The following is a 23,929-nucleotide window of genomic DNA, read 5'->3' as shown; positions in this document are numbered from 1 at the left end:
TTGTCGTTGTCGATCGGTAAAGTCCTCAGAGTTTAGTGCTGCTGTGCAGGTCCTGAAACCAGAACCATTTCACGTAAACTGACAGTGATGATAATCAGCTGTCGACTGACTGAAACTGGGTATTGACTGTTAACACTGCGATCAGGTTGTTTACACTTTGTCTGCCATGACTCGACAGCTGAAATAAAACCTGATACGGTCGTCTGACCACTCACCACTGACGTCTCATATCTGGAGACTGACGTCGCCCCTCGGTGGTTCAGGCAGTACAGCACAGCATCGTGAACAGAAGCGAAGAGATGTTTTTTGGTTATGGTCTCAGAGAAGAAGTCGCCGCGTTCTAACTGCTCCACCACAGAGGCTGAAGGAAAACAACAGTTAGACAGAATCTGTAGCCTGGAGAAAAATAAAGAAAACATTCACTCACCTTGACAACCAGCCACGTAGATATCTACGTCGATTTCACTGAAGTCCTGGAAAATCTGTCATAAAAAACAAGGTACCATAAATCACTATAAAGAACAGGTAAGACTTTGTGCACAGATACTTGTGGTGTTTTAATACCTACATTTTTGATTGTCTTAGTCGCCACCGTGTCAATGAAATTTGCAGTGGACATGTCAAGAATGATGGAGTGAATGTCCCACGTCCACTTGCCCAGAGATCCGAGAGAGACCCGCTCCAGGTCACGGCTCAGAGTGTCCTCACTGCTGGAGGCCAACGTGGTGGTGTCGCCCTCCTGCAGGTCAGACAGCCAGCTCAAACTGGTGGAATCCGGTTCTCCTCCTTTCAGGTACTCCCATCTACAGGGGCTGTCCAAGAGCTGAGGGGACGTGGGGATGACAAACACCGTGCCGTTCTCTCTCTCGGTCCAGACCTCCGTCTTGTCTGCGTCATCCTCACTCAGGCCGGTGTCGTCCCAGTCTGCATCTTGCTCCACGGAGAGCACAGGTACACCGGACAGTTGTCCAGCTGCGCTCTGTGCTCGTCTCTGAGTCAGACAAAGAAGAATACTGATGTTACTGTTTGGTACACTTCCACGGGGCTCAAATACAAACATGACAAGTATTTCTGTGTGTGTGACCTCTCTCCTGGCCTGCCTCTTGGCCCGTCTCTTTGCCCTCCTTTCCCGGCGTTTCTGTTTGGCCTCCTGCCGCCTCTTATAGATGATCATTTTACTGATGTCCAGTCCACTCTGGAGATATTAAACAAAGAAGATGATGTCACCATGAAACAAGAAAAGACGAGGCTTAAACTATGAAATGAAACAAACCTTTTCCTTCAGTGCTTCGAGGTAAAGCTCAGCATTGGCAAAATATACTGTTGCACTGGAGCGAAAAATAGTAATGCCTGGAATCTCTTTGGCCTGATGGACAGAGAAAAATCCTCATCATTTCATCCTTGCAGCCGGTTTGCCAAAAAAAAAAAAACTTACCTCTCTATGAGTCTTAGCCGGTTTGCCAAAAAAAATAAAAAAATACTTACCTCTCTATGAGTCTTCTCTGTGTGTCTCAATATCCAAGTACAGCTCAGTACCCGGAACATTTCCAAGAACTGAGTATGTGGGCCTAGGAGTGAAATAAAAATACAGACGTAAGGTTTGCTGTGTGTCTGTTAGATAATCCAAACTCTGCAGTGTGAAATAAATATATGCTGCTGATTCTTACATCTGAGTTCTGAATATAACTGTAAGCAGAGCAAAGAGAACGGAGGCTACAAGACCCAGGTCCAGATTGAGGAGCAGTGTTGACACCCATGTGACCAACCACACAACCTGAGTGGAATATACAATATGACAATATCATTCTTGAAAACAACACATGCTTTCCAGATTCACCGCAGCTACAAAACTATCTGAATTTTTTTTTAATTAATAGTAATAAATACTAATTATTCTCTCACCAAATCAATCTTGTTGCGTTTCCACAGCACAGCAATGTCAGCGTGCTGCTTGAACATTCCCTTCAGATTTACAAACACGATGACTGCCAGCACAGCCTGAACATGAAGGGGAAAAATGTAACACAAACATGAGAAATAGTGAATGTTTTTTTTATAATTAAAATTCTCTGATTAGACAGAACCTTCGGTAGCTCCTGGAACAACGGTCCAAGTTTCAGTATGGTGACCAGCACAATTACAGCTGAAGCCAGTCCAGCCATCTGCAAAAAAATAAAATAAAAAAATAGACTTTTTGTCATTTTTAGAATATTTTGTAGGAAATAGGAAGCTGCAATATTTTTTTAAAATATGTTTTCATATCAATTCATATTAGCAAAATTTGATTATATAATACGTCTACTGACATCTGTGTAGGTTCTCCATCATCAGGGTACTACAAAGTTTACTGAACTTGAATTCTTAACATTGTTTACAAATTTAAAGGTGGCCTTTAAATCTGCTCTGATTTCCTTCACCTGTGTTTTCCCCCCTGTCGTCTCCTGGATCAGACTTCGAGACATTGATGCACAAACAGAGAAGCACTGAAAAAAGCCTCCGGCAGAATTACTGAGACCCAGTGCGACCAGTTCCTGCAGCAGTGCAATGTAACAAGGACACAAACAGGAAATAACCAGAGGAATACACACGTTATTTGAAAAAAATGAATATATATATATATAATAAATATTATATAAAATATATATATTTCTTTAAAGTACCTGGTTACTATCCACTTTGTATCCATGTTTTAGGGCAAATGTTTTTCCAAGAGAAATAGAAATTGCATAACCAACTATGGCCAGTGCAAAAGCATCACCCAGAACCTCTCCAAAAACACTCACATCTGGAACACTGGGGGCACTCAACCTGTCAGAAAAAGATCGAGACCACCAGCTCTGTCAGCATCTAATGACAAAAGTGATGAGAAGGCAACAAATCCAAATACGTACCCACTAGGAATTTCTCCTACAACTGGGACAGTGTAGTTGTTGTTCAAGTTGGCATAGTTTGATATCAGCGTTCCTGCCACGATCTAAAGGAATCATCAAAACAGAGCACAAAAAACATGAAAATGTAGTTTTTCCCAAGCACATTTAAACCTTTCAATGATTATAAACGCTGGTAAATCATTCTGTCAAGTGTGAATGTAATTATTAGCTATTAGGATCAGCATTTTGCTGAGGACTGCAGTCACACTGAGGCCCCTGTGCTACTGCTGACTGTGCAGATTTTCTGTGCGGAAACATTACCGTAGTCAGAGAGAAACATCACTGAGAAGAGAGAGAATGTATTTTCCACTTACTGTTATGAGTTCCACTGGAATGGGCACGGGCAGTTTGGGACTGAGGAAGGAGTTGAGCTCCTTGGCTGCAATAAGAAACACCATGGACACAGCACTGACCACAACAGTGGGAAGATGAGTCTGTGGCAGCAGGCGGCAAACATCTATCAGAGTCTGGAAATGTGGGACGATGAAACAATGGTGACATTTTATACGGTCGTTGGATAAAGAAACCTGATGTATTTAAATACTAGGGCTGTCAAAGGATGAAAATGTTTAATCTGATAAATCCCAAGGTAGTTTTGGATTAATCACAATTGTTCTACGGTGACAGAAATAACATTTTAATTACTTTACAGCCCTAAAAATATGCAAGCTAGAGCAGAATCCACCGCCCAACAGTACTCACATACACCAGTGACAGAGGTCCACTGAATCTTGTCGGTGAAATTCCAAAGATGTACTTGAGTTGGGCCACGACGGCGTGTCCTGCTGCAGCTGTTGTGTAGGCTCGGACCAAAGGCTCAGACAGGTATGTCCCTACAAATCCAAACTTTACCAGACCCAGCAGCACCTACGTAAACACATTTATGTAAACAGGAGTATGACAACTGTAAGAAAATAATTAGGAGTTATTTTTTTTGTGTTTAATTGAGATCTTACCTGGATGAGTCCTCCTAACAGCGTGGTAGCAGCTGCCACCTGCACCCTGTATGCGTCCCGGGCAGAGATGTCCAACTCTGCCGTCACGTTTGTTCCGTTCCTTCTGAAAAAATCCACATCTGGAGCAAGTCTTTCGGTCACGCTGCCCACCATGATGCTGAGCACGGTGAATGTCCCTGAAACACGGTGAAATACAGCATCAAATTGTTGCAGACATTTCGTAATGGCCACAGGCAGGAGTGTATAAAGTCTCAGTCTGTGTATTACCTATGGAGATGTGACGGGAGGTTCCAAAAAAGAAGTAGATTAATGTTGGATAGAGGGATGAGTAGAGTCCAAACACTGGAGGTAAAGAAGCCAACAGCGCATATGCCATACCTGTAGAAGACAAGAGAAGAGTTAAATCTGTGTCAGTTCAGATGTTTGTAACGTGCGACTGACTGTGGTAAACCTGTACCTTGAGGCAGGTGCATGATGCCCACACTGATGCCAGAAACGAGGTCTGGCATACCGTAGTCCCAGACGGAGTATTTAGGCAGCCAGTACAAAATAGGAAGACTGCTCATCAGACTTCTTTTCAGCCTAGGAACTCTACATCTGTAAAGAAGGACAGCTCACGGTCAAAGGTGAACACAGGGTGGACGTCACATTCAGAAAAGCTTCTAAAAATGTTTACCGTAAAGATTCTTTCAACCGTTCTGTGAGAGAATACTTGATCTCAGAATGGGCTTTTCTCTGCGTCACTTCTTCCAGTCTCAGCTCATCCAGTACTTCTCTCTCCACTCTGTATTTCCCACTCCTGTTTGTAGAGTCCATCAGACTGAATCCAAAAACTCACAAAGTATATGTCTGGATATGTTTTTTACCAAAGTTTGCGTCCACAAAGATGTTTGTTTCCACATCTACTGTGACGGGGTGGCAGCTGTGGAACATGTGCATATGTATACTATACCACCTAATGGTTAACTAGAGACAGGATGTTGTGGACACAGCACTTCATGACAATAGCTGCTGACCAGGATAAGGAAAGAGTAAAATGATGGAGTCACAGGAGGGGAAAAAAGGCTTTTTTCCATTTGCTTGCAAAATTGTGAGGCTAATGAATCACAGAAGACACAACATTCAGTCACGTTTTAAAGGCTTTTCCCCCCTGACAAATAATCAAGTCAATCAAGTCAAGTCATATACTTGAATTAAAAAAAAACATATAAAAAAAACAATAGAGACATAACAATCAGAAGGAAAACAAAATTTAAAAAACAATGTTTTTGTGAACTATGTGAACCATGTGAACATGAACAACCACTGGGCCTTTAAGGGGGCAACATCATGAAATATGAGAACCAGCTGGCGTGGTCATTTACCTCACACCAGGGCAGTGTGTACACAGGAGTGATGCAAACAAACTTCCATTAAGAACTGGTCCACAACAAGAATTATTTATTGTAAAAGATTCCAGTTATTGTAAATATTGACGCGATTCACTAGTTTCACTGTCATTGTCGGGGAAAAAAAAAAATTTATTTGAACCTGAGACCTTCAGACCCCTTGCTCCACTTTCGGCCACAACACTGTCTATTTTTGGATCGGTGGCTCAGAGGGCCATGACACTGAGGGGGGTGGGGGGGTAATCGTTGTTTTTAATGTTTGGGCAGACACTTTCTTACTGACCGTCGCATGAGGCAACATTAACACATATACAGAAAACCATGGATATTGCAGCAGAAGACAAGCACTGACTTTGGTAAGACATAGAAAAGACATGAGAGACATGTTGTGTAACGCATGGACAATTGTTAACGTGTAAATCACCGTCCTGGTGCTATTAGACTGTTGAGGCTCATGGAGTCTTTGGCAGCTGTTGATATACTGTATTTATGTTCGTGTAGTTACTTGTTGGTTTGACTTTGTTAAAGCATCAAAGATATTTAAAGATATTAACAACTTTTCACTATTAATTAAAAAAAAAGACAAGCAAGTTGATGAAAAGAAAAAAAATCATAAACCGCTAAAGTGAGGGGATTCCCCCCCCTGCCATAAAGAAGGTTCCAGGTTCCAATCCTAGGTTCAAAACTGTACCAAATTGCTACACAGATTACTGATGTAGCAAATGTCTGATGAAGTGATTAACAAAAGTGATTATGACTATAATCAGCTCAATAAACCACAGTCATGGCACCATCTTAACTTTCTTTTTGGTTTGTTTTTCAGATATCACCATTCACCTCGTTTTGTGTGAGAACATTAGGAGATTCCACTGATACTTTGGAATTACTTACCACTAAAGGTTGGAGAAAAATGGACCTGAGAGCCAAACATGGTCTGGTCCTGTTGGACCAGCTGAGGCGGATGAAGGAGAGCGAGCATCTCACAGACGTGGTGCTGGTGGCCGAGGGCATCAGCTTCCCCTGTCACAGGGTGGTCCTATCTGCCTTCAGCCCTTACTTCCGTGTCATGTTCACCTGCGGCCTACGTGAGTGCAACAACAGGGAAATCATCCTACGCGACACCCCTGCGGGGAGCCTCGCTCTTCTCCTGAACTACATGTACTGCTCAGATCTTCCTCTGACCAACTCCAACGTCCAGGGGGTCTCTGTCGCAGCGTTTCTCCTGCAGATGGATGACATCTTCATCCGCTGCCAGCAACACATGACAGAAAACATGGATGCCTCCAACTGCCTCGGAGTATATTACTTTGCCCGGGAGCTTGGTGCAGAGGACTTGGCTGACCGTGCACAACGCTACCTCAGGCAAAACTTTGTCCAAGTCTGTGAAAACGAGGAGATCCTGGACCTGGAAGCCCACCAACTTGGAAAGCTGCTGAGCTCTGATGACCTCAATGTTTCCCAAGAGGAGACGATCCTGGACGTGGTCCTTCGCTGGGTCAGACACAGTGCACTGACAGATGGAGAGGTTCGTTCTGTGCACCTGCCAGAACTTCTAAGGAAAGTCCGCTTGCCGTTGATAAGTGCCAAATATCTAAAAGAGGCTTTAAAGAAAAACACAGCCCTCCTGGCGCAGGCTGAATGTTTCGATATGATCAATGAAGCCATAGAGGTCACGGCAATGCATCCCTCTGCTGCACCTCGGAAACTGAAGTTGCGTTATGGCATGGAGACAACAGAACTGCTCCTTTGTGTTGGCAACGATGGTGGTGGAATACGGTCAAGGTACAGCAACTTCTCCGAGCGCAGCTTTTGCTACGCCCCGGCCACCGGGCGGATCTATTACATCTCTTCCCCTCGGTACGGTCAGGCTCTGGGCTATGTTGGTGCTGGGGTTGTAACTCAGAAAAATCACGTTATTGTAGCAGGAGAGGCAGGCGTGCGCAGAATGGCAAGACAGAAGGTCATGAACATTGAAATATACAGGTAAAGCAGACACAAAATTAGACATTTTACACATTTGTCAGTTGTCTGGCCCACACATGGTACTTATTGTGATTGTGGGTTGCAGGTACAAAGTAGAGGCCCAGGGAAGCTGGGAGCACCTGACATCAGCAGAGTACCGTGATTCCTACGCACTGGGATCACTGGGTGACACGCTGTACCTGCTGGGTGGAGAGATGAAGCTGAAGAATGAGTTTCTCATCACTAACTGCGTTGAGCGATGGTCTCTGCAGGGCGGACCCTGGAGGAGCGCGGCCCCTCTGCCCATACCACTAGCCTTTCACAGTGCTGTCTCAATAAATGATCGCCTTTATGTGATGGGAGGACGGACTCCGCAGGTGAAGTTAAAGCATTATTAGATTTAGTTTTGGTAAAATTTAGAAACCACAAAAATTTAATCTTTTATCTATATATTTCTACTTCTCTCCGTCGTCTCCGTGGCCCCCTCCCATTTTAACCCTACAGTCCTACCGGATGGATGATGAGCCCAACCGTCTTAGCAACCGCCTTTTTGAGTATGACTCAAACACAAACAGCTGGACAGAACTAGGTCCTATGAGGTATTCAAAGTATCGCTGCAGCACTGTGGTATTCCACGAGGAAATATACGTCATGGGTGAGTATGCTAATGGACTTTTGGAAATTGTTTTGGTTGTAAAAAAAATAAATTTGTGTATCTGTAGAAACTACATAAATTCATAAATAAATTTGGGATCGAGTACGAGCTATACTGCTGAATAAACTGTACGCAAACTTTGTAAAAAAATAAAAATAAAAGACTAGTTTGATGAAGACAATATTTAGCATTTCTTTTTCAATCTATAGGAGGTATCGGCTGTGAAGGAGTGGACCGAGGGCAATCGCGTCATTGCCTGGACGCTGTGGAAATCTACAACACAGTGGAAGGTTGCTGGAGAGATGGCCCTTCTCTTCCATGTCCACAAATCTCACTGCGCACTAGCGCCTGTAATGCCGGAGCAGTGGGTGACAAGATTTATGTGTGCGGATATTACAAAGGAGCAGGTAAATCCTACAGAAAATAAATAAACAATGTCAAATCAAGATTTAAAAACAAATGTAAAGGTGAGGTAATGTCTGATGTCTACCTTTAGATCGCTATGAGAACATAACCAAGGATATTTTGGAGCTGGACCCATGGGAAAACCGCTGGACAGTGGTGGCTCGACACACGCAGATGCACGACAACTATGACGTTTGTTTAGTCGCAAAGCTGAACCCCAGGGGGCTCATGTCCCCTCCTGCAGACTTAGTGAGAGTGTGACATCCTGGTTAGATTAGAGTTTTTGGAGAGTCAGTGAAAACATGTATCCATCAATGCACTTATTGCCTGGTTAAAGATGTTCATTTATTTTGGAGGAAGAAGTTGATGTTTTGCACAGCATTTATCCCAAGCACAAGATTATATTTGTAAATAGAAAGCTTTCGTTGTTTTTTTTTTACTTTAGAGTCTGATTTTCACACCAGAGACTTTTTGACAATAAAAAAAAGTTCCATTTAGCTGCTTTTAATGTTATAACGTTTGTCCTAGTGCTTTCTCATAGCAACACAATTAGTCTGCTGTGAAGAGGTTCCAGTCTCTGACACCTGGTGCTGCTAACTGTTTTATGAGTGACAATGGAGAGCTATCTTCAAATAAAGGACATATTTGTCAAATTTCAAATAAGTTTGTGTTCTAAATTAAAGCATCGTCACTGAACAATGTAGCTGTCATTTTTTTTTTTTTTTTGGAATGTCATCTCACAGATATATGCAACTTCCTATTATTTCCAGCAAATATTTTCCACAGCTCTTCCTACTTTTATCCAAAAAAAGCTTAAATTATGACAAATGTATATAATAATAATACAAAAAACACACAAGTAAAATAACCCAAAACATTAAAAATTGAATTCAAACTCAAACAAAAAACTCAATTAACTGTTAACAATCAAAGTTCTTGTCAAACAACTGCCACAAGCCTTGTGGTTTTACTGTGGTTTCTGATTTGGATTCAGCTGAAAGCTTATCTAACATGCTTTCCACACTTGCCAACATCACAGAACTGTTGCTGTCCTGAGACCAGCAGGAAACAGGGTTGAAGAAACAGCCTGAGGTTTTGTTGCCCTTCTCTCTGAAGAAAACTGACTGATCTATACTCTCCTGGCTGGTTCCTGTCTTCCCATCACTGTGCTCACAGACAGGCACAGAAATATTCTGTTCTGAGTAGCTAATCGAGAATGAAGTACTGTTTTCATCCGGCACAGTGAATTTACTAGTGTGTGGAAGTGCCACAGGTTTCTTCCTGAGTCTCTTCTGACCCCTTTGTGTCTTTTTCCGATTTCTAAAACTACAGCTGAGCTCCTGAGGAACGTTCACCTGTTTTTTCTGAATGACACTATTTATCGACTGTCCCAGCACTGGTGATGTCTGTGTGGTGCTGTCAGTTACCCTCGGAGGACTGACTCTAGATGCCTGTTCAGAGACCAGGTTGTTAAGCAGCTTTATGGCCTCTTCAAGCATGTTTTGTTCTCTTTTCTGCTCTTCTCTTAAGCTCTCAGTACTAGTTTTTAAGCTTTGCAAACTCGAGCCAAGTTCTGCAGTGGTATCTGCACTCTTCAAAAAGAAAAAAATGATTTTAATTTATCAAAGTCGCTTAGTCACCAAAGTCTATTTTTTTAAACAAATTCTGTAATGTAAAAGCTCTTTACCTTTCTCAAACTTTCTTCAAACTCTGTCATCGTCTTACTGTTGGAGTTTACTTTATCTGCCAGAGTCCTTATTTGCTGGGATATTTCACCCTGAAGACTATTTAAATCCCTCTTCACTATGACGGACCATAAAAACAAAAATTTAGATGAGTTTGATTTACTGTTAATTCTTGGGGAAAGAATACCATCTAGTGGTGGAAACGAATTATCGCCTATTACTAAATATTTGATCTTCAGGAAACTTACATGATTCCAGGACGGCTTGAGACACAGCGGTATTTCCTTCTGCATTAGTGACTAGATGTTGAATCTGACAAAAAAAACCAAAAACAATATCTTTTAAAAAAATGACATATAATGCAAATAGGTCATTTATTTTTAAAAAACAATATCTTTAAAAAAAATGACATAATGCAAATAGGTCATTTATTTTTAAAGAAAGTCTATTATTGCTTACATTTTGGAGAATTTCTTTAGTTTCTTGGTGTTCTTTAGCTAAAAGAGCGCTGTTGAACATATATATAAATATACACAGGTTATATACACAGGTGGAAACAAACACTGACTAGTTCATGGCCTTTTGTAAATCTGGCAGATACCTTTGAAAGTTTTCCTTTTCTCGTCTCCTATCTTCTTCAAATTTTTCCAGTATTCCAAGTGGTCTGGTTTTACCCCTCTCTCCAAACAGAAGTGGCTTAGTTTGGTAACAGTTGGAAAACTTTGGGTCACTTCCCTACGAAAATATACAGTGCTCAGACATATTTGTTTTCCAACAATTACTCACACTCATCCACCCACACAAACCACCCTCCCACTTAAACACAAACAATATCTATAGGCATTCATGCAACACTTAATAAGAATTTAAATATGTACACAACTAGAATTTTCTATAACTATATTAACTATAAAAACAGCCTTGTTATATACCAGGAAATGGATGAGGTCAGGAAATAGAATTCATAACCAAATAAAGCTGGGCAATAATTCTCACATGACAGATAAATATGGATTAAAAATAACACGATGACAATGAGAACATTCAGAAAGTCTTAAATTACATTTTTAAACCGCAGTGAAGAGTATAGTTTTACCTCTTGTGAACCAGAAGAGAGACTCACATCCTGAGACATACTCTGTGAATTATTAGGCCAACATTGTGATCCGAAAAACAACTGCGAGTCAGTGGCACTGGAGTAACCACTGGTAGGCCCAATCCTGTCCATTGTTTTCTCACCACCGTGTTTAATAAGAGAAAACACAAACATTAATTTGTCTGTGCAGTAGAAACAAAAGGTTTAAGGCTGTAAATGTCCAGCAAAACCCGAGTACGACCACCAAAATGGCAATGTCCAGCAGATGTCATTTAGAGACATCGGTTGGTCATTCTACGACAAACAAAACTTTACTAGGCCAATAAATCGAGAATATTCCACCTCAAAAACTGCATTGTTTTCCGACAAAATTAATAAATTCATCTCACCCGCTTCCAGAAGGGGCGCTCAGCATCTCTTTTATGTTAATAATATGACTCATTGTTTTTAGTTAGCTGTAAAAAGAAATAATGAAAACGGTTTTATTAGAAGCTAACAATGCAACAGGGGTTTTAAATCATGCTAGTTAGCATAACTTAATAGAGGACACTGGTTTAGATTTATTTCACACACACGACAAACACGGAAAAACAATTCCGTTCAAACGGCAACTTATTAAACATTTGTGTAGATTATTAATAGATAATTAATATACATTTCATACACAAACGCACCTGGTTTTGATAGACGAACGACAAACATTTCAATCTCCCGCTTTTTGTCGTCAGTGAGCAAAGCTAAGACGCATTCGCGAAACGTCGAAATATTTCACTTCAACCACTATATAAAAACTTTAACAAATGTATATTATTTACTTTTGAGCATTTGTCGCCTTATTAAATTGTTGTTTTTCCTTTGGTCTAATTTTGAAATGATGATATTCAGTCACTTTTATTTATGCTACTGAAACTTTCGATACATTTTGTCCGATTGGACTATATGTGTTGGTTTTTAGTATGTCCCCAAACGCATTACTTACCTGACGCTAAAGAGGCCTAGTTATTATTGAGTACCCAATTGTTTTTTTGTTGTTTTTGTTTTTGTTTTTAATCACGTTGTGTAGTTTTTATCGATGGTAATAGATAGACTGCAGTATAGATGTAGAATATATAAATATTATCGATGGTAATAGATAAATAGACAGCAGTATAGATGTAGAATATATAAATATTTTATATAAATATAAAAAGTGTTTTTCATCATTCTTAACATGCATAATGTGACGAATGTGGTGCAATGCAATAAGGGAATTATTACGGGGAAATTAGGAATGAATGTTATATAACTTATTGGATTGATTTTAATAAGGAACCTAATACGGGTAAATGGAGAATTAATGTTATATAACTTATTGGATTGATTTAATCACAATAACACAAATAAATTAAACATGTATGAGTTTTTCATTTTAGACCCACCTGTCACGAGGGGATGTACGGAGTTTTATTTTTTAAGTCGTACCCGGAAGTGCATGTTGTGAATGAACGTGAGTGAGTGCCTGTGACCTGCAGTGGAACATCATCTGTGTTTGTGGCACACCATCGTATTAATGACAATTCTGCCGTCAAACGTCAGTGACCGTCTGTCGATAAACGTTTGGCGGACGAGAGCAGACGTGGACTGAGAGTCACCGTGGAGTTTTCTTCAGGCCAGAGCCTGCTGTTTGTGTGGTGAGTAAACTTTTTTGTTGTTGTTGTTGTTTCTCTGCTGCCATGCGTGGGCAGGTCCTCTGATCTGTGGCTGAACTCAAGGACGAATATGTGCGGAAAATTGAAATAGATTTATGCATCAGAACTAACCCTGTTGTGGAACTTCCTGGTGACAGGTGTTAGCTGCTAAACACCTAGCCTGTGTCTGTGGCTGTGGCTGCATCCGTCACTCCACTCAGATCAGCACCTACTTCACATGTTCGTCTCCGAGAGCTTTGGTTCAGATCTTTTCTCTGTATAATCTGTTGCAACTGAGAAAATCAGTGGGGGGAAAAAGAAGTGAGTTGTAAACCGTGTGAGTACTTTCTAATTCGCTTGAATGAAAATCTCGGTCGTTTATGGTTTGCCTTGACTGGTGTGACATCGTCAGTGTTTGCGGTTTCAGTTGCCATTTGCTGTTTCAGAGAGAGATTTTATCACTTGCTGTGACGTGATTACTTTGTCGAGTATTAAATGTTATAGAAAGACAGTGGTTTCAAACATACACAGAAGGATGTTAACGAAAATACTTCCTTTAAATGTGATTATAAACAAAAACGTATACGTAGAATTATGTTATGCCTGATTGAAAGGGACATTTATAGATTGGCAGAGTTAAAGATACTGAGCTGAGAGTGGTCAGGATGAAGGATGACCAGATCAGAAGATCAGATGGTTTGGAGAGAAAGTTTTAAGTCATTGTATTGAAGAGTGAATGACAGTATTATTTCAACTTTCTACTGTGTTTTTTAGCAGAAATCTAATGAAACTAGCTGAGCACTTTCTTCACTATTGACTGCAGACCAACATAAAAAGTTGCTAGTAATTATTCACTAGCAACACATACACAAAAAAAAAAACACATTCTTGTTGTCCTCCTTGCAGTAGCTCTGTGTCCTGCAGGGGGTCTGCCCCCCCCGATTTGAGAACTCCCAGTCAACAATAGCTCTATGTCCTGCAGGGGGTCTGCCCCCCCCCCCCGATTTGAGAACTCCCAGTCAACGTGAGTGGCTCAAAGTTTTATGTTTTATCTCCAGGCTTGGACGATGGCCCTGTCATTCCTCTTGGTGTTGGCTGCCACCGTGATCCTTATCAGACCTGAAACACCTGTAACCAAGGTGAGATCCTGTTAACACACAAACACAAACATTTCACTTCTTTTTATTTATTTTTTTTACTTAAACCATCTGTGAATGCTGCCGTTTACAGGCCTTACATCAGAACCTGTTGGAATGCTGCGGTGATAAGCTGAGAGGGAACGGTTCATGTTCAAACGACACCCACTGTGAACCTGGTAAAAAAAATAAATTAAAAAACCATCACTATCTCAACACTAAGATGGCCGTGTCAGCACAATAATACAGACTGTGGTCTTTCAGGTTGTTTCTTGCGCGTCCTCAACAACAACAACAACAACACAGTTTGCATATTTTGCGACTCAGCATCTGTGGACCTGGAGAACGCCACCGTCTGCACCTACAGTACGGACCTCGGCAGTGTTTGGTGACTATTTTAGCCAAATAAAAAGCTTCCTTTTCCTCCGTCCGGCTGACTTTGGTCATTTCTCTCCACACTAGACTACACGGTCGATCGGAGGAATCACACAACTGTCACCACTGTCAACCCTACCATTGGTAAGATCATCTCACCTACGGTCATTTGACTAATTTCTGGATCCACTCGTATGTACATTTCCAGCTCATTGGTTGTGGTTGCGGTTAGCGCCAAGTCAAATACCCCACAGTCATGGCATGCTAATAACGACAAAGAGATTAACATCTACAGCTGCCACTCAGACTCCTCATCCTGTGTTTCCTGTTTGGTCTGCTGTGTCTGAACAGGAGGGCCAGGTGTGGCGGCCTCTCTTCTTCTGGGAACGCTGTTGATCAGCCTGTTCCTGATCCTGTCTGTTGCTTCTTTTTTCTACCTCAAGCGCTCTCGCCGACTCCCCGACATCTTTTACCGCCGCAACAAAGGTAACCAGTGAAACACAAGCGTGACGCCTGAGGAATGAAACCTTAGGAACAACGTCCCGACGCTTGAAGAGCGTGATGTCATTATTTTTTTTGTGTAATATTATCAGTTGGTTTGGCTAACCCTAACCCTCACCTGGTTGTTTTGCTTTTCCAGCCTTCATTTTCCAGCCAAGTGAGACGGTAAGATATTTCCTGTATATATTTTGAATAAAGTCAAACCCTCTCTGCAGTTGATGGAAATACTTGTATAAACAGTGTGAAGTTGTTTATTCTAATCTTGGCAGTTGTCATAAAGCTGTGCAACAATGTTTACACATACTTCTGTCTCCATGGTTGCTCTAATTCCAGGCCGTCATGATTCCCTCTTCATCAGGTAAGATGACTTCACTGACCAGCTTTGTTACACAACTCTTTTGTCAAACAGGTTATATTATATATTGTGTAATGTTTGTGACTAATGCACAGCAATCATAACAGAACCACCACCAGGGGGACCTGCTGCATGTAAATACACAAAAAAACATTTTCTTAAATAATCATTAATTTGCTCTGAAAAAAGATCAAAGCAAATCAAAAGGTTAGGTGACACTAATGTAACCTTTTTTTATTAGGAAAGTCCGATAATGTCGGCCAACCGATGTTATCGCTTGATATTAGCATAATTACGTAATATCGGATCACCGCTTGATATTAGCATAATTATGTAAGCAGTTTCTCAAAAAATATTAACGCTAAGTTATACTTAATTATATTTTCCTTCTTTGTCTCTGTTGAAGTGAGGAAACCCAGATACGTCAGAAGAGAGCGCCCGTCTGCCTCGTCAAAAGTTAACAGTGCCACCGTGCCGACGACGTCCGCTACTCAAGTGTTGAATGTCTGAGAGGAAGAGAAGGAAGAGAGAGGAAGAACGCTCAGGAAGGAAGGTAGAAAGACGGGAAGGCGGAGCGACCTTTGACCTGTACATACTACTGGTATTTTTATAAACAGATATTATAACTAAAATGTTAGAAGTAGATTCTATATATTGTCAGAAGAAGTAGGACATCGCTGGTCGGTTTTTATTTCCCAGTTCGTCACTGTTGCCATGACATTTAGAGTGAACTCTCAGGATCATCTCTCAGATTTTAGGTCTTAACACTGAAACATTGACCAGAGCCAAGTTGAGCAAAGTCGCCTCAGATTTAAGGCCAAGTACAATTTGCCTGGAATTGTTTGTTGTTGTTTTTTTTATTACAGATTTTACAAGATAGTAGGATTTTTTTTTTTTTTTTTACATTGGTGATATTTATTTGCAATTTCTTAATTGTGCACTGAATAAGTTACGTCTTGTTTGTTTGTTTCTCCGGACTGGGTTATTGTAGGAAGCGTAGCTTTAGCTTTTCCCTCTTCCCTCCATGATTTGAGTATTGATTTTGTGTTTTTCAATTACTGAATCTGTTGTTGGGTGTTTTTTTTTTTTATGACGTTATTTTCCATCTGTGTAACCATAATCTTTTATTACAGATTTAAGATTATTCCGTGCCATTAAAACAACACACAATATGTTTTGTCTACGATGTAACATTGTGTCATTGTGTACAATTTGCACTTTTACCCGGGGTCGTTAGCGGATGTTGGACCTTCAACCTCTGAGGTTGTGATGATTTGTTTGTATATTTGCCAACATTTTTGTCGCTTTGTGAATCTAACTTGACTACTGTTTGTTATGGCAGCCAAACGTCCTTTGATCTGAAACGGCTCGTGCCACGTGTGCCATGACTCGTACCTATATCTATATATGTTTATACATATACAGTGCCATTCTGAGCTTTAAATTCAGCCAGGGACATTTTTCCGGTAATGAACGAATGAATATCTGTGGCCTTTTATGTGCACAACTGAAAACATAGACGTCATTGTATCACTGACTGTGTAGTATTTTAATGTATGTTCATATCTTGACACCACGAGGCAGGGAAATATATATTTACATACATATATATATACACACACCATCAGTGACACGTGCCAGATACAGAGCAGTGAGTTTTTTCAGTTTATGAATTAAAGCCTTTTGTTCTCGCTGCTGAATGTTCCTGAACTAAAGTGGATCATGTACATATTATTTTATACAGACGACGCATTGTTTTGGTTTTGTTTTTTTTACGTCATGTAGAGATTGTTGTACGATTGTTGACATTAAGAATGTACTAAAGATGTTATCATGGTTGTTTGCAGAAATAAAGCACTTTTATTGTATTTAAAACACCGCCTGTCATATCATACCTTCACTTTAACAAAATAATATAAAAAATAACTAAACGTAAAACAGTATTGAGCCCCTAAAGGAGCAGGGGGGTTGCATGGTATCAACAGTTTATATTTGTCCACATTTGTTTTTTACTTGTAAATTATTTAATACTTTTGAAAAGTTTGAATGGTAATTATTACTGCCTGAACAGTACATTGATTTTTTTTTTACTGTATTTTTGATGAATGAAAACTCTCCTTGTGAATTCTGTGAGTGAAATGCCAAACTGTTGCTGAAGGACGTTTGCACAGGCAGCGACATGTGACCGGTCATTCAGTCCCGCTCTATTTATAACAGCTGAGTGCAGCGCTGCCGTCCAACACATGGGACACAAGGACAGAAAGACAGGCAGCCGTCAGAGCTGACATGTTGCTGCAGGGACAAAGTCATGGAACCGTCAACCTGGACGTCCTGTCCCCGTCTGCCAGGTAGGTCAACCATCGTCCACTACACAAACAAACAAACCACTACTAACCATCGTTTACCATCGTGTTTAACCAATCACAAGAAAATAAACGAAACTAAGACAAACAGCTGACAGGAGTTCAAAATGGAAAAACAGTTTTAACCTGAAAATTCACTCAGACTTAAATATCAAATTCTCAGGTAAAGAAAATATATTTAGTGTTTTCAGCGGCCGTCTTATTTGTGTTTGTTTCGTGTGTTCTGTTTGACATTGACACCTCCAACACGCTCTGATCTCATTGGTCCAGAGGACAGGTTACTGCCCCACACGGTCACAGAGCTGCTCTATCTGTTTCTGTTTTTGTATTAAAAAAATACAAATTTACTAGAATTTTGCAATGAAGATTTACATTTTTTTGTATTTGTTTGTTTGTTTAAAAAATAAACAGCTCATCAGTGAGAACAAATGTTTTTTAAACGAGAACGAGGTTTTGTTTACTTTTCTTTTTGGTAAATTATCAACTTCTGCAGTTTATATTTAACAGTATAATTTTAATTTTATACAGTATAATAATCTTAAATTATTAATAAATTGTAGCAACTATAGTGATCTAAACAGGGAATTTCCAGACAAGTGTAACAGATTATTATTATTATTCTGACAGACTAACAAAGTACAATCATGGGATATAAAAACATAATAAAAGCATGTGTGTGTGTTATGGGATATAAAACATAAAAGCATGTGTGTGTGAAGCAGCTACAGTCGGTTGAACCCTGGAAGCTTTGATATCAAGTCATGTGACCTGCTGGGCCGCCTGTTTACCGTCAGTCTGTCATCACTGATCGTTTCTATTCCCTTCCAGACTGAGACGCTTGTGAAACGTCAACATGGATGACCTGGACCACAGCATGCACATCGCAGAGTTTGACTGGAGCAGCTTCTGTGACGACAGTGAGGAGTGCTGTCTGCTGCAGCCTTCGCTGGCCCGTCCAGACAACCTCAGTGATACGGACGATCCAGAAAACTCCGCCTCAGGCGTTAGAGCAGACCAGCAGGAGAGTTGTGTGGAGCGGTCAGAGGAGCTGACGGACACCGCTGCACACGTCCAGGAGGAGACTCATGACGACATCCCAACCTCAACGCTGGAGGATCCTTCCCAGGAGAGTCCAGGAGATTCCCAAACTCCCGTCAAAGAGGATGAACGCGTGCAAACACAAAGTGATGAGAACTCCAGAGAGCAGCCAGATGTACTGAGTGTCCATGAGACACTGGCTGCAGACAGGCAGGCTGTGGGTGAGGACGGAGGAACAGCAGAGAGGGAGCGCTGGTTCGTGACAGTCAATTACTCTCCAGCACGACCTCGCCCTCGTGGCCTTTCGGTTAAAAAAAAACGAAGACAAAAAAACTCTTCTAAAAGCAGACGCGCCACGAGCTGCAGACCAGACAGGTGTGACAAGGAGGAATCAGGTGAAGGACGGAACAGAGAGGAGGAGGAGAGGAGGGGGTGTCAAGGTGCTGAGAGCGGCTCAGATCTGTCAGAAAAGGAGGCAGTGAGAGCAGGAGACCAACCCCCAGGGGGCAGCCTGGCACCCGTCGGATCGTATGAGACATTTACAGCCGAAGCCTGCTCACAGGAGGGGAGAACGGGGGAGTCACAGGAGGTCTCCTCCAGTCACACCTGTGACTCAGACTGCTATTTTTCTGCTGCTGAATCAGTGGGCGACACGGAGCATCGTCACGAAGAATATCCTCAACTTTTGGAATCCACAAATCCTCCGCGCCGAGCGTCTGTGTTAACGCAGGATGTTAAACCACAGCATGGCAGGTACGAGGGCACGAACGTCGGCCTCGCCGTGACTGCTCCATCTGCTGATCATAAAGTCCATAAAAACCCAGAGGACTTCTCAACGAGCGACACCAACACGAGCGGCGCAGAGCTTCACGGGTGTTCAGAAAAAAATATTCCAACATCTGTGAGAGATGAGCTCCGTCCTGGTACCGATGTAACTGGGACACCGTGTTCTACGGCAGACGACCCAGAAGCACACGCTCAAGCTGCGGGGCCGAGTCGACAGGTGTTCGCAATTTCTGCCTTTTGGGACGAAATGGAAAAACTGACCATAAACGACATTTTACACCTGAGGATGAGTCAGGATCTGCCTGAGAGCGAGGCACGACAATCACAGGCCGCAAATGTCGACGCCTCCGTGACCAAGGGCAGGCTGATCATAAAGTCCATGAAATCCCAGAGGACTTCTCAACGAGCGACACCAACACGAGCGGCGCAGAGCTTCACGGGTGTTCAGAAAAAAATATTCCAACATCTGTGAGAGATGAGCTCCGTCCTGGTACCGATTTAACTGGGACACCGTGTTCTACGGCAGACGACCCAGGAGCGCATGCTCAAGCTGCGGGGCAGAGTCGACAGGTGTTCGCAATTTCTGCCTTTTGGGACGAAATGGAAAAACTGACCATAAACGACATTTTACACCTGAGGATGAGTCAGGATCTGCCTGAGAGCGAGGCACGACAATCACAGGCCGCAAATGTCGACGCCTCCGTGACCAAGGGCAGCTGTCTGGCCCACAGTGGGCAGTGTTCCACGCCTGACGTGGGTCTCACGGACCTGTCAGACACGACCGACTCAGACTACTTCACACAGGCTGAAGAATCGAAGCCCGATCGCTCCAGCTGTGAGGTCTCCACCTCGGACTTTGAGGACGAGGGCTGGCAGTTCATTCAGGAAAGAACACGTGACTTTCCGTGTTCATCGTCCAAGGAGGAGAACGTGGGTGAGGAGGATGAGGAGTCGTTGAGCTCTGAAGAGAGGGGGACACCTGTAGCGTCCTTTGAGGACTTTTCAGGACTGGGTTTTGAGGATTGGGAGTCTCACACTTTGAGGCCTGGACTGATGAGAAAAAGCAAAACGATGTCTGACGTACGAACGCTCGACCAAAGGAACTTCAGTGATCCTTTCAGTGACAACAGACTGTTTTTCAGTCGGTGTCAGTCTGTGGAGGAAACTCTGGTCCTGGAGGTCAGCGACAGTCTGGACACACTCACGTCAGCATCCAACTACGACACAGATGTCCTGGGTGAACAACAGCCAGAGCTTTGGGACAACTTCTCCTTGGATGATAAATCCAAACTGCAGTCCTGGTGTCTGGATGGTTTCGGTCCTGGAGATCTCTCCGTGGTCCCCGTGTTTGACCACACTCTGAGGGATCAGGTTTCAGTCTCGGTTCTCCTGGACTCCCTGTGGAACGCAGACCAACCCGTCCCCATCTTCTCCTGCCCTCAGTACGTCAGAGGAATCACAGTTCCCAAAATGTTCCCAAAACTGAAGGACGACTTCTCTCCAATCAGAGTCGTGTCCGGATCGCTGACAGGAGCCAGAGGTTGGACAAACAGCTGGAGAACTCCACTGTCCGCGAACAGGTTTGACATGTCTGACGTTCTGACGGAGGGACACGTCCCCGCTGCTTCTCCTCTAGTGTTCAGAGAGCCGACGGCACAGCGCCACATAGTGGAACTTAAAGAGACAGCAGGTAAGTCTGAGATGTTTGGATTTGAGACGCATGACACAAAACTGAAGGAATCCTGATTTGTTGCTGTTGCCGTTAAGTCTTTCTCAGAGGACACCAAGGCGTCTTCTCTGCGCTGCAGCAGTCGGACATGTGCCTGCTCTGCATCGCCTTCGCCTCCTGGGTGCTGACGTCCTCTGACCCAGAGAACGCAGACACGTGGAAAGCAGGTGAAAATCCTTGTTTCTCGTTAATGAACGCGACTCCTGACGTCGACCTCATTTAGAATTAAACCTCTGACTCATTCCCTGTTCAGCTCTGCTGGCAAACGTGAGCGCCCTGTCGGCAATCCAGTACCTGAGGCACTACGTGAAGAAGAGGAGACCTTCACGAGAAGACCCCCGATGAACACCGGTCACAGCAGACAGTCATTCCCAAAAACCACTGAACCAGGGTCCAGCCGTACAAACACCTGAACTGTGTGTGTTTTCATTCACTTCCTGTAGTTCCTCAATAATTCAACTAGTTTTAAGGCTCACATCATTTGGGTTTTCATTATCGGAGGAAAAACCGAGAACATTTCTTTACAGATGTTACATAAGTCTGTTACTATCAGCGCTACTTCAAAATAAAAGACCTCTTATTATGGACGTGATACTGAACCATTTATGCTGCTGTGATTCCCACATGTATCTGTATCATATATATATATATATATAATTTTATTTTCACTCATTTTTACTTTATATAATGTGGTTTGTGAACACTGCTGTAATTGAACTCTGAACTGATGAATGTAGGAAAATAGGTAGAAAATCGTATACGAGTAAAGTCATGGTGTTTGTGTTGGATTTGTGTTTTAGGAAACAGATCAAATGGAGTGTGAACTGTGACTCAGTTTAACTTTTAACCGTTCGTGTTAATGAATAAATGAAAATTGTATTTTTGAAAAGAACATGATGTTCGTTTTTGTTTTTTAAATTACAAACCAACACAAATTAATTGGTAACAGTTGTGTTCAACTGACGGCCTCAGGGCAGGGGGTCAAACTCAGGGGCCACATACCACCAGTTAGATGTCCAGTGGGCCGAACCAGTACAATGAAGTATAAATGTAATTAAAAAAAAAAAATTACATGAACAAAAAAGTTTTTTTTCAAAATTCATCTAGTGGGCCGGATTGAAACCCCAAGCGGGACGGTTTTGGCCCGCGGACCTTATGTTTGACACCCTTGCCTCAGGTAGTCACTTAAACAATTTTTTTTCTTGTCTAATAATTCAAATTAATTAAGTAATCTAATTAATGTAATAGTCTAATTTTAACAACTCAAAACAGACAAAATTTCACATATACTGTATGATGATTTGTTTGTTGTGTTAAAATAATTAAACTGTTAAAATAATTTAAAAAATTGTTTGTTGTGTTATCAAAATTAAACTGTTAAAATAATTTAAAAAATAAATAAATTCAGCCTGTAGCTCAGCGTCACACACACACAACACGGGCACACGTTTACCGAGTATCACTGCAGAAATATTTATTGAAATAAATATGTTATGCATAATTTTTTTTTTAATACTATATCACATAAATATTGAGTTTGAATGCAGTTTTTGAATATTTTCATTTGTAGGTAGTTTTAGTTTCTCCAATTTTAATGTTGTAAATGCACTGCTGCTGGTCCAAATGACAGTTAAAGTATCTCACAATAAAACACTATACTGTATATTGTTTATATCACGTTTTATCCTGCTATTGTGCTATGGTAAACAGTACTCATTTGTACAGAATATAGTGAAGCTGTGGTATTTACAGTCTCTTAAATGAGGAAATAAAAGCTGAGGTTATACTATGAAAGGATATTTTTGATAAATACAAATTTAGAATTCAGACAAATATTTAGCAGATTAAAGAGTAAGAACAAACTTCTACTACACTCTCAGAGCCTAAAAACTACAATGCAACTCACTACTCTAGTTTGGTGAAAACTGAGTCATGCTAGTTCATTCAAATACATTTTATACAGGAAATCACTTAGAAACTTTTTAGGGCAACAAGTATATTTAAACTTTAACCACAAAGTCAGTCTGTTTTCATATCCGTTAAAAACTGCACCGTCGGCGACTTCTAATTCAAATCAAGATTTGGCCGTTTTTATCTCTCACGTGTGACGGTAACAACCGTCTCTGATTCCACTGCTGTTGCTTCGTCGATATGAAAATCTCAAGACGGACTTTGCGAATCCCAGTAAGTGCTAAATAGATTGTTCACATAAAAGTATTCCACAAAGTATCTCTCTAAAATATATTAAAACATTAAAAAAATGTCACACAAATATGTTCTTACAGTCTCAAAGGTACACAGTATTGGTATTGGGTATAAATGGGTTTTAGGTCATGCACCACCTGACACTCACGATGGCTTGTCACCTTCCTTCTTCAGACGGCTGTGGACGGAAGGAAACAAAAACCAGTGAGTCCAGTTTGGTTTGAGCAGGAAGTACCACAGAGTTCACACAAGAGAGAGGAAGAAACCGTGGTACTACTACTACTACTACTACTACTACTAATAACAACAACAACAACACTGGATTAGAGAACATTCATACTTGTTCTTTATCGACCCAACCTGCTCGTTTCATTGCCGTTTCTGGCAAAATTACAGTGATTTGTTGGTGCTGAGACTCTGCATCAGGTGCAGAAGAGGTTTTTAGAAAAAAATAAAATAATAATTAATAAATAAAATAAAAATTAATCGATGGCATGGTCCACTGTAGGGACTTTTATCAGCAGTAGACTATGGACAAAAAAAAAAGGGAAATTCCAGAACCCAGTAAAAAGGAATCTCTGTATCGATGTGGTGATGTTGTCTTCAGAGTTTGGTGTATGACTTAATACCAACGATGGAGGCACCAAACATCTGCGCAATGATGCAACGAGGCAAAGGCTACAACAAAGACAAATAC

The 23,929-nt window shown here is 41.5% G+C and overlaps 5 protein-coding genes and 1 non-coding gene across 8 annotated transcripts in view; 3 read left to right on the top strand and 3 right to left on the bottom strand.

The window, feature by feature from the left end:
• Window positions 1-4: 4 nt before the first annotated feature.
• Window positions 5-5,060, bottom strand: slc26a6l1 (solute carrier family 26 member 6, like 1). The gene is made up of 19 exons (XM_025060374.1): window positions 4,563-5,060; window positions 4,344-4,483; window positions 4,154-4,264; window positions 3,887-4,062; window positions 3,633-3,797; window positions 3,245-3,397; window positions 2,892-2,974; window positions 2,661-2,808; window positions 2,418-2,531; window positions 2,085-2,162; window positions 1,903-1,998; window positions 1,668-1,774; window positions 1,500-1,568; window positions 1,274-1,367; window positions 1,085-1,195; window positions 569-991; window positions 428-482; window positions 216-361; window positions 5-52 (listed from the first exon to the last, which is right to left on the bottom strand). Exons 1-19 carry the CDS (start codon window positions 4,700-4,702, stop codon window positions 26-28), a joined length of 2,436 nt encoding a protein of 811 aa, XP_024916142.1. The 5' UTR covers window positions 4,703-5,060; the 3' UTR covers window positions 5-25.
• Window positions 5,061-5,482: 422 nt separating this feature from the next.
• kbtbd12 (kelch repeat and BTB (POZ) domain containing 12) lies at window positions 5,483-8,952 on the top strand. Its single transcript, XM_008319731.3, has 6 exons — window positions 5,483-5,630; window positions 6,098-7,257; window positions 7,343-7,613; window positions 7,741-7,891; window positions 8,101-8,298; window positions 8,388-8,952. Exons 2-6 carry the CDS (start codon window positions 6,185-6,187, stop codon window positions 8,555-8,557), a joined length of 1,863 nt encoding a protein of 620 aa, XP_008317953.1. The 5' UTR covers window positions 5,483-5,630; window positions 6,098-6,184; the 3' UTR covers window positions 8,558-8,952.
• A 66-nt stretch (window positions 8,953-9,018) lies between these two features.
• On the bottom strand, window positions 9,019-12,069 carry ccdc36 (coiled-coil domain containing 36). Its single transcript, XM_017036473.2, has 8 exons — window positions 11,752-12,069; window positions 11,467-11,532; window positions 11,078-11,222; window positions 10,583-10,716; window positions 10,441-10,489; window positions 10,230-10,293; window positions 9,984-10,099; window positions 9,019-9,888 (listed from the first exon to the last, which is right to left on the bottom strand). Exons 2-8 carry the CDS (start codon window positions 11,517-11,519, stop codon window positions 9,217-9,219), a joined length of 1,233 nt encoding a protein of 410 aa, XP_016891962.1. The 5' UTR covers window positions 11,520-11,532; window positions 11,752-12,069; the 3' UTR covers window positions 9,019-9,216.
• A 1,978-nt stretch (window positions 12,070-14,047) lies between these two features.
• Window positions 14,048-14,689, top strand: LOC103385755 (uncharacterized). Its single transcript, XR_003051183.1, has 4 exons — window positions 14,048-14,059; window positions 14,145-14,268; window positions 14,343-14,399; window positions 14,607-14,689. It is a non-coding gene; the product is annotated as an uncharacterized LOC103385755 (transcript).
• Window positions 14,690-14,927: 238 nt separating this feature from the next.
• On the top strand, window positions 14,928-22,368 carry perm1b (PPARGC1 and ESRR induced regulator, muscle 1b). 3 transcript variants are annotated; one of them, XM_017036469.2, is made up of 6 exons: window positions 14,928-15,114; window positions 15,518-17,459; window positions 18,303-19,308; window positions 19,662-20,988; window positions 21,066-21,194; window positions 21,281-22,368. In XM_017036469.2, exons 3-6 carry the CDS (start codon window positions 18,328-18,330, stop codon window positions 21,370-21,372), a joined length of 2,529 nt encoding a protein of 842 aa, XP_016891958.1. In that variant the 5' UTR covers window positions 14,928-15,114; window positions 15,518-17,459; window positions 18,303-18,327; the 3' UTR covers window positions 21,373-22,368. The 3 variants fall into 3 exon arrangements, with proteins under 3 accessions (XP_016891958.1, XP_024916144.1, XP_024916143.1); XM_025060376.1 differs by having other exon boundaries at window positions 18,303-19,611; window positions 19,965-20,988; XM_025060375.1 differs by having other exon boundaries at window positions 18,303-19,661; window positions 20,015-20,988.
• A 160-nt stretch (window positions 22,369-22,528) lies between these two features.
• rereb (arginine-glutamic acid dipeptide (RE) repeats b) overlaps window positions 22,529-23,929 on the bottom strand; it is a 13,506-nt gene continuing 12,105 nt past the window's right edge. The window contains exon 18 of the mRNA XM_017036478.2: window positions 22,529-23,410. Coding sequence (XP_016891967.1) covers window positions 23,377-23,410 — 34 coding nt within the window. The 3' untranslated portion in view covers window positions 22,529-23,376. The remainder of the gene's footprint in view (window positions 23,411-23,929) is intronic.

This window comes from Cynoglossus semilaevis, chromosome 11, assembly GCF_000523025.1.
Source record: "Cynoglossus semilaevis isolate Cse_v1.0 chromosome 11, Cse_v1.0, whole genome shotgun sequence".
NCBI classification, from domain to species: Eukaryota; Metazoa; Chordata; class Actinopteri; order Pleuronectiformes; family Cynoglossidae; genus Cynoglossus; species Cynoglossus semilaevis.
The sequence above is the reverse complement of the archived record's forward strand: the minus strand, read 5'-3'. Positions and strand labels throughout refer to the sequence as shown.

Excerpts from the sequence above, each read along its gene's own strand:
- slc26a6l1 (XM_025060374.1), bottom strand. The coding sequence starts at position 4,702 with ATGGACTCTACAAACAGGAGTGGGAAATACAGAGTGGAGAGAGAAGTA. Across the intron at positions 2,975-3,244 it reads TTCCAGTGGAACTCATAACA|ATCGTGGCAGGAACGCTGAT; the intron begins GTAAGTGGAAAA and ends TGATTCCTTTAG. Across the intron at positions 53-215 it reads CCAGATATGAGACGTCAGTG|GACCTGCACAGCAGCACTAA; the intron begins GTGAGTGGTCAG and ends TTCTGGTTTCAG.
- kbtbd12 (XM_008319731.3), top strand. The coding sequence starts at position 6,185 with ATGGACCTGAGAGCCAAACATGGTCTGGTCCTGTTGGACCAGCTGAGG. Across the intron at positions 7,258-7,342 it reads ATGAACATTGAAATATACAG|GTACAAAGTAGAGGCCCAGG; the intron begins GTAAAGCAGACA and ends TGTGGGTTGCAG. Across the intron at positions 7,614-7,740 it reads TGGGAGGACGGACTCCGCAG|TCCTACCGGATGGATGATGA; the intron begins GTGAAGTTAAAG and ends TTAACCCTACAG.
- ccdc36 (XM_017036473.2), bottom strand. The coding sequence starts at position 11,519 with ATGAGTCATATTATTAACATAAAAGAGATGCTGAGCGCCCCTTCTGGA. Across the intron at positions 11,223-11,466 it reads AGCGCCCCTTCTGGAAGCGG|TGGTGAGAAAACAATGGACA; the intron begins GTGAGATGAATT and ends TATTAAACACGG. Across the intron at positions 9,889-9,983 it reads TTGAAGAAAGTTTGAGAAAG|AGTGCAGATACCACTGCAGA; the intron begins GTAAAGAGCTTT and ends TTCTTTTTGAAG.
- perm1b (XM_017036469.2), top strand. The coding sequence starts at position 18,328 with ATGGATGACCTGGACCACAGCATGCACATCGCAGAGTTTGACTGGAGC. Across the intron at positions 19,309-19,661 it reads TCGCCGTGACTGCTCCATCT|GCTGATCATAAAGTCCATGA; the intron begins GCTGATCATAAA and ends GACCAAGGGCAG. Across the intron at positions 20,989-21,065 it reads GGAACTTAAAGAGACAGCAG|TCTTTCTCAGAGGACACCAA; the intron begins GTAAGTCTGAGA and ends GTTGCCGTTAAG.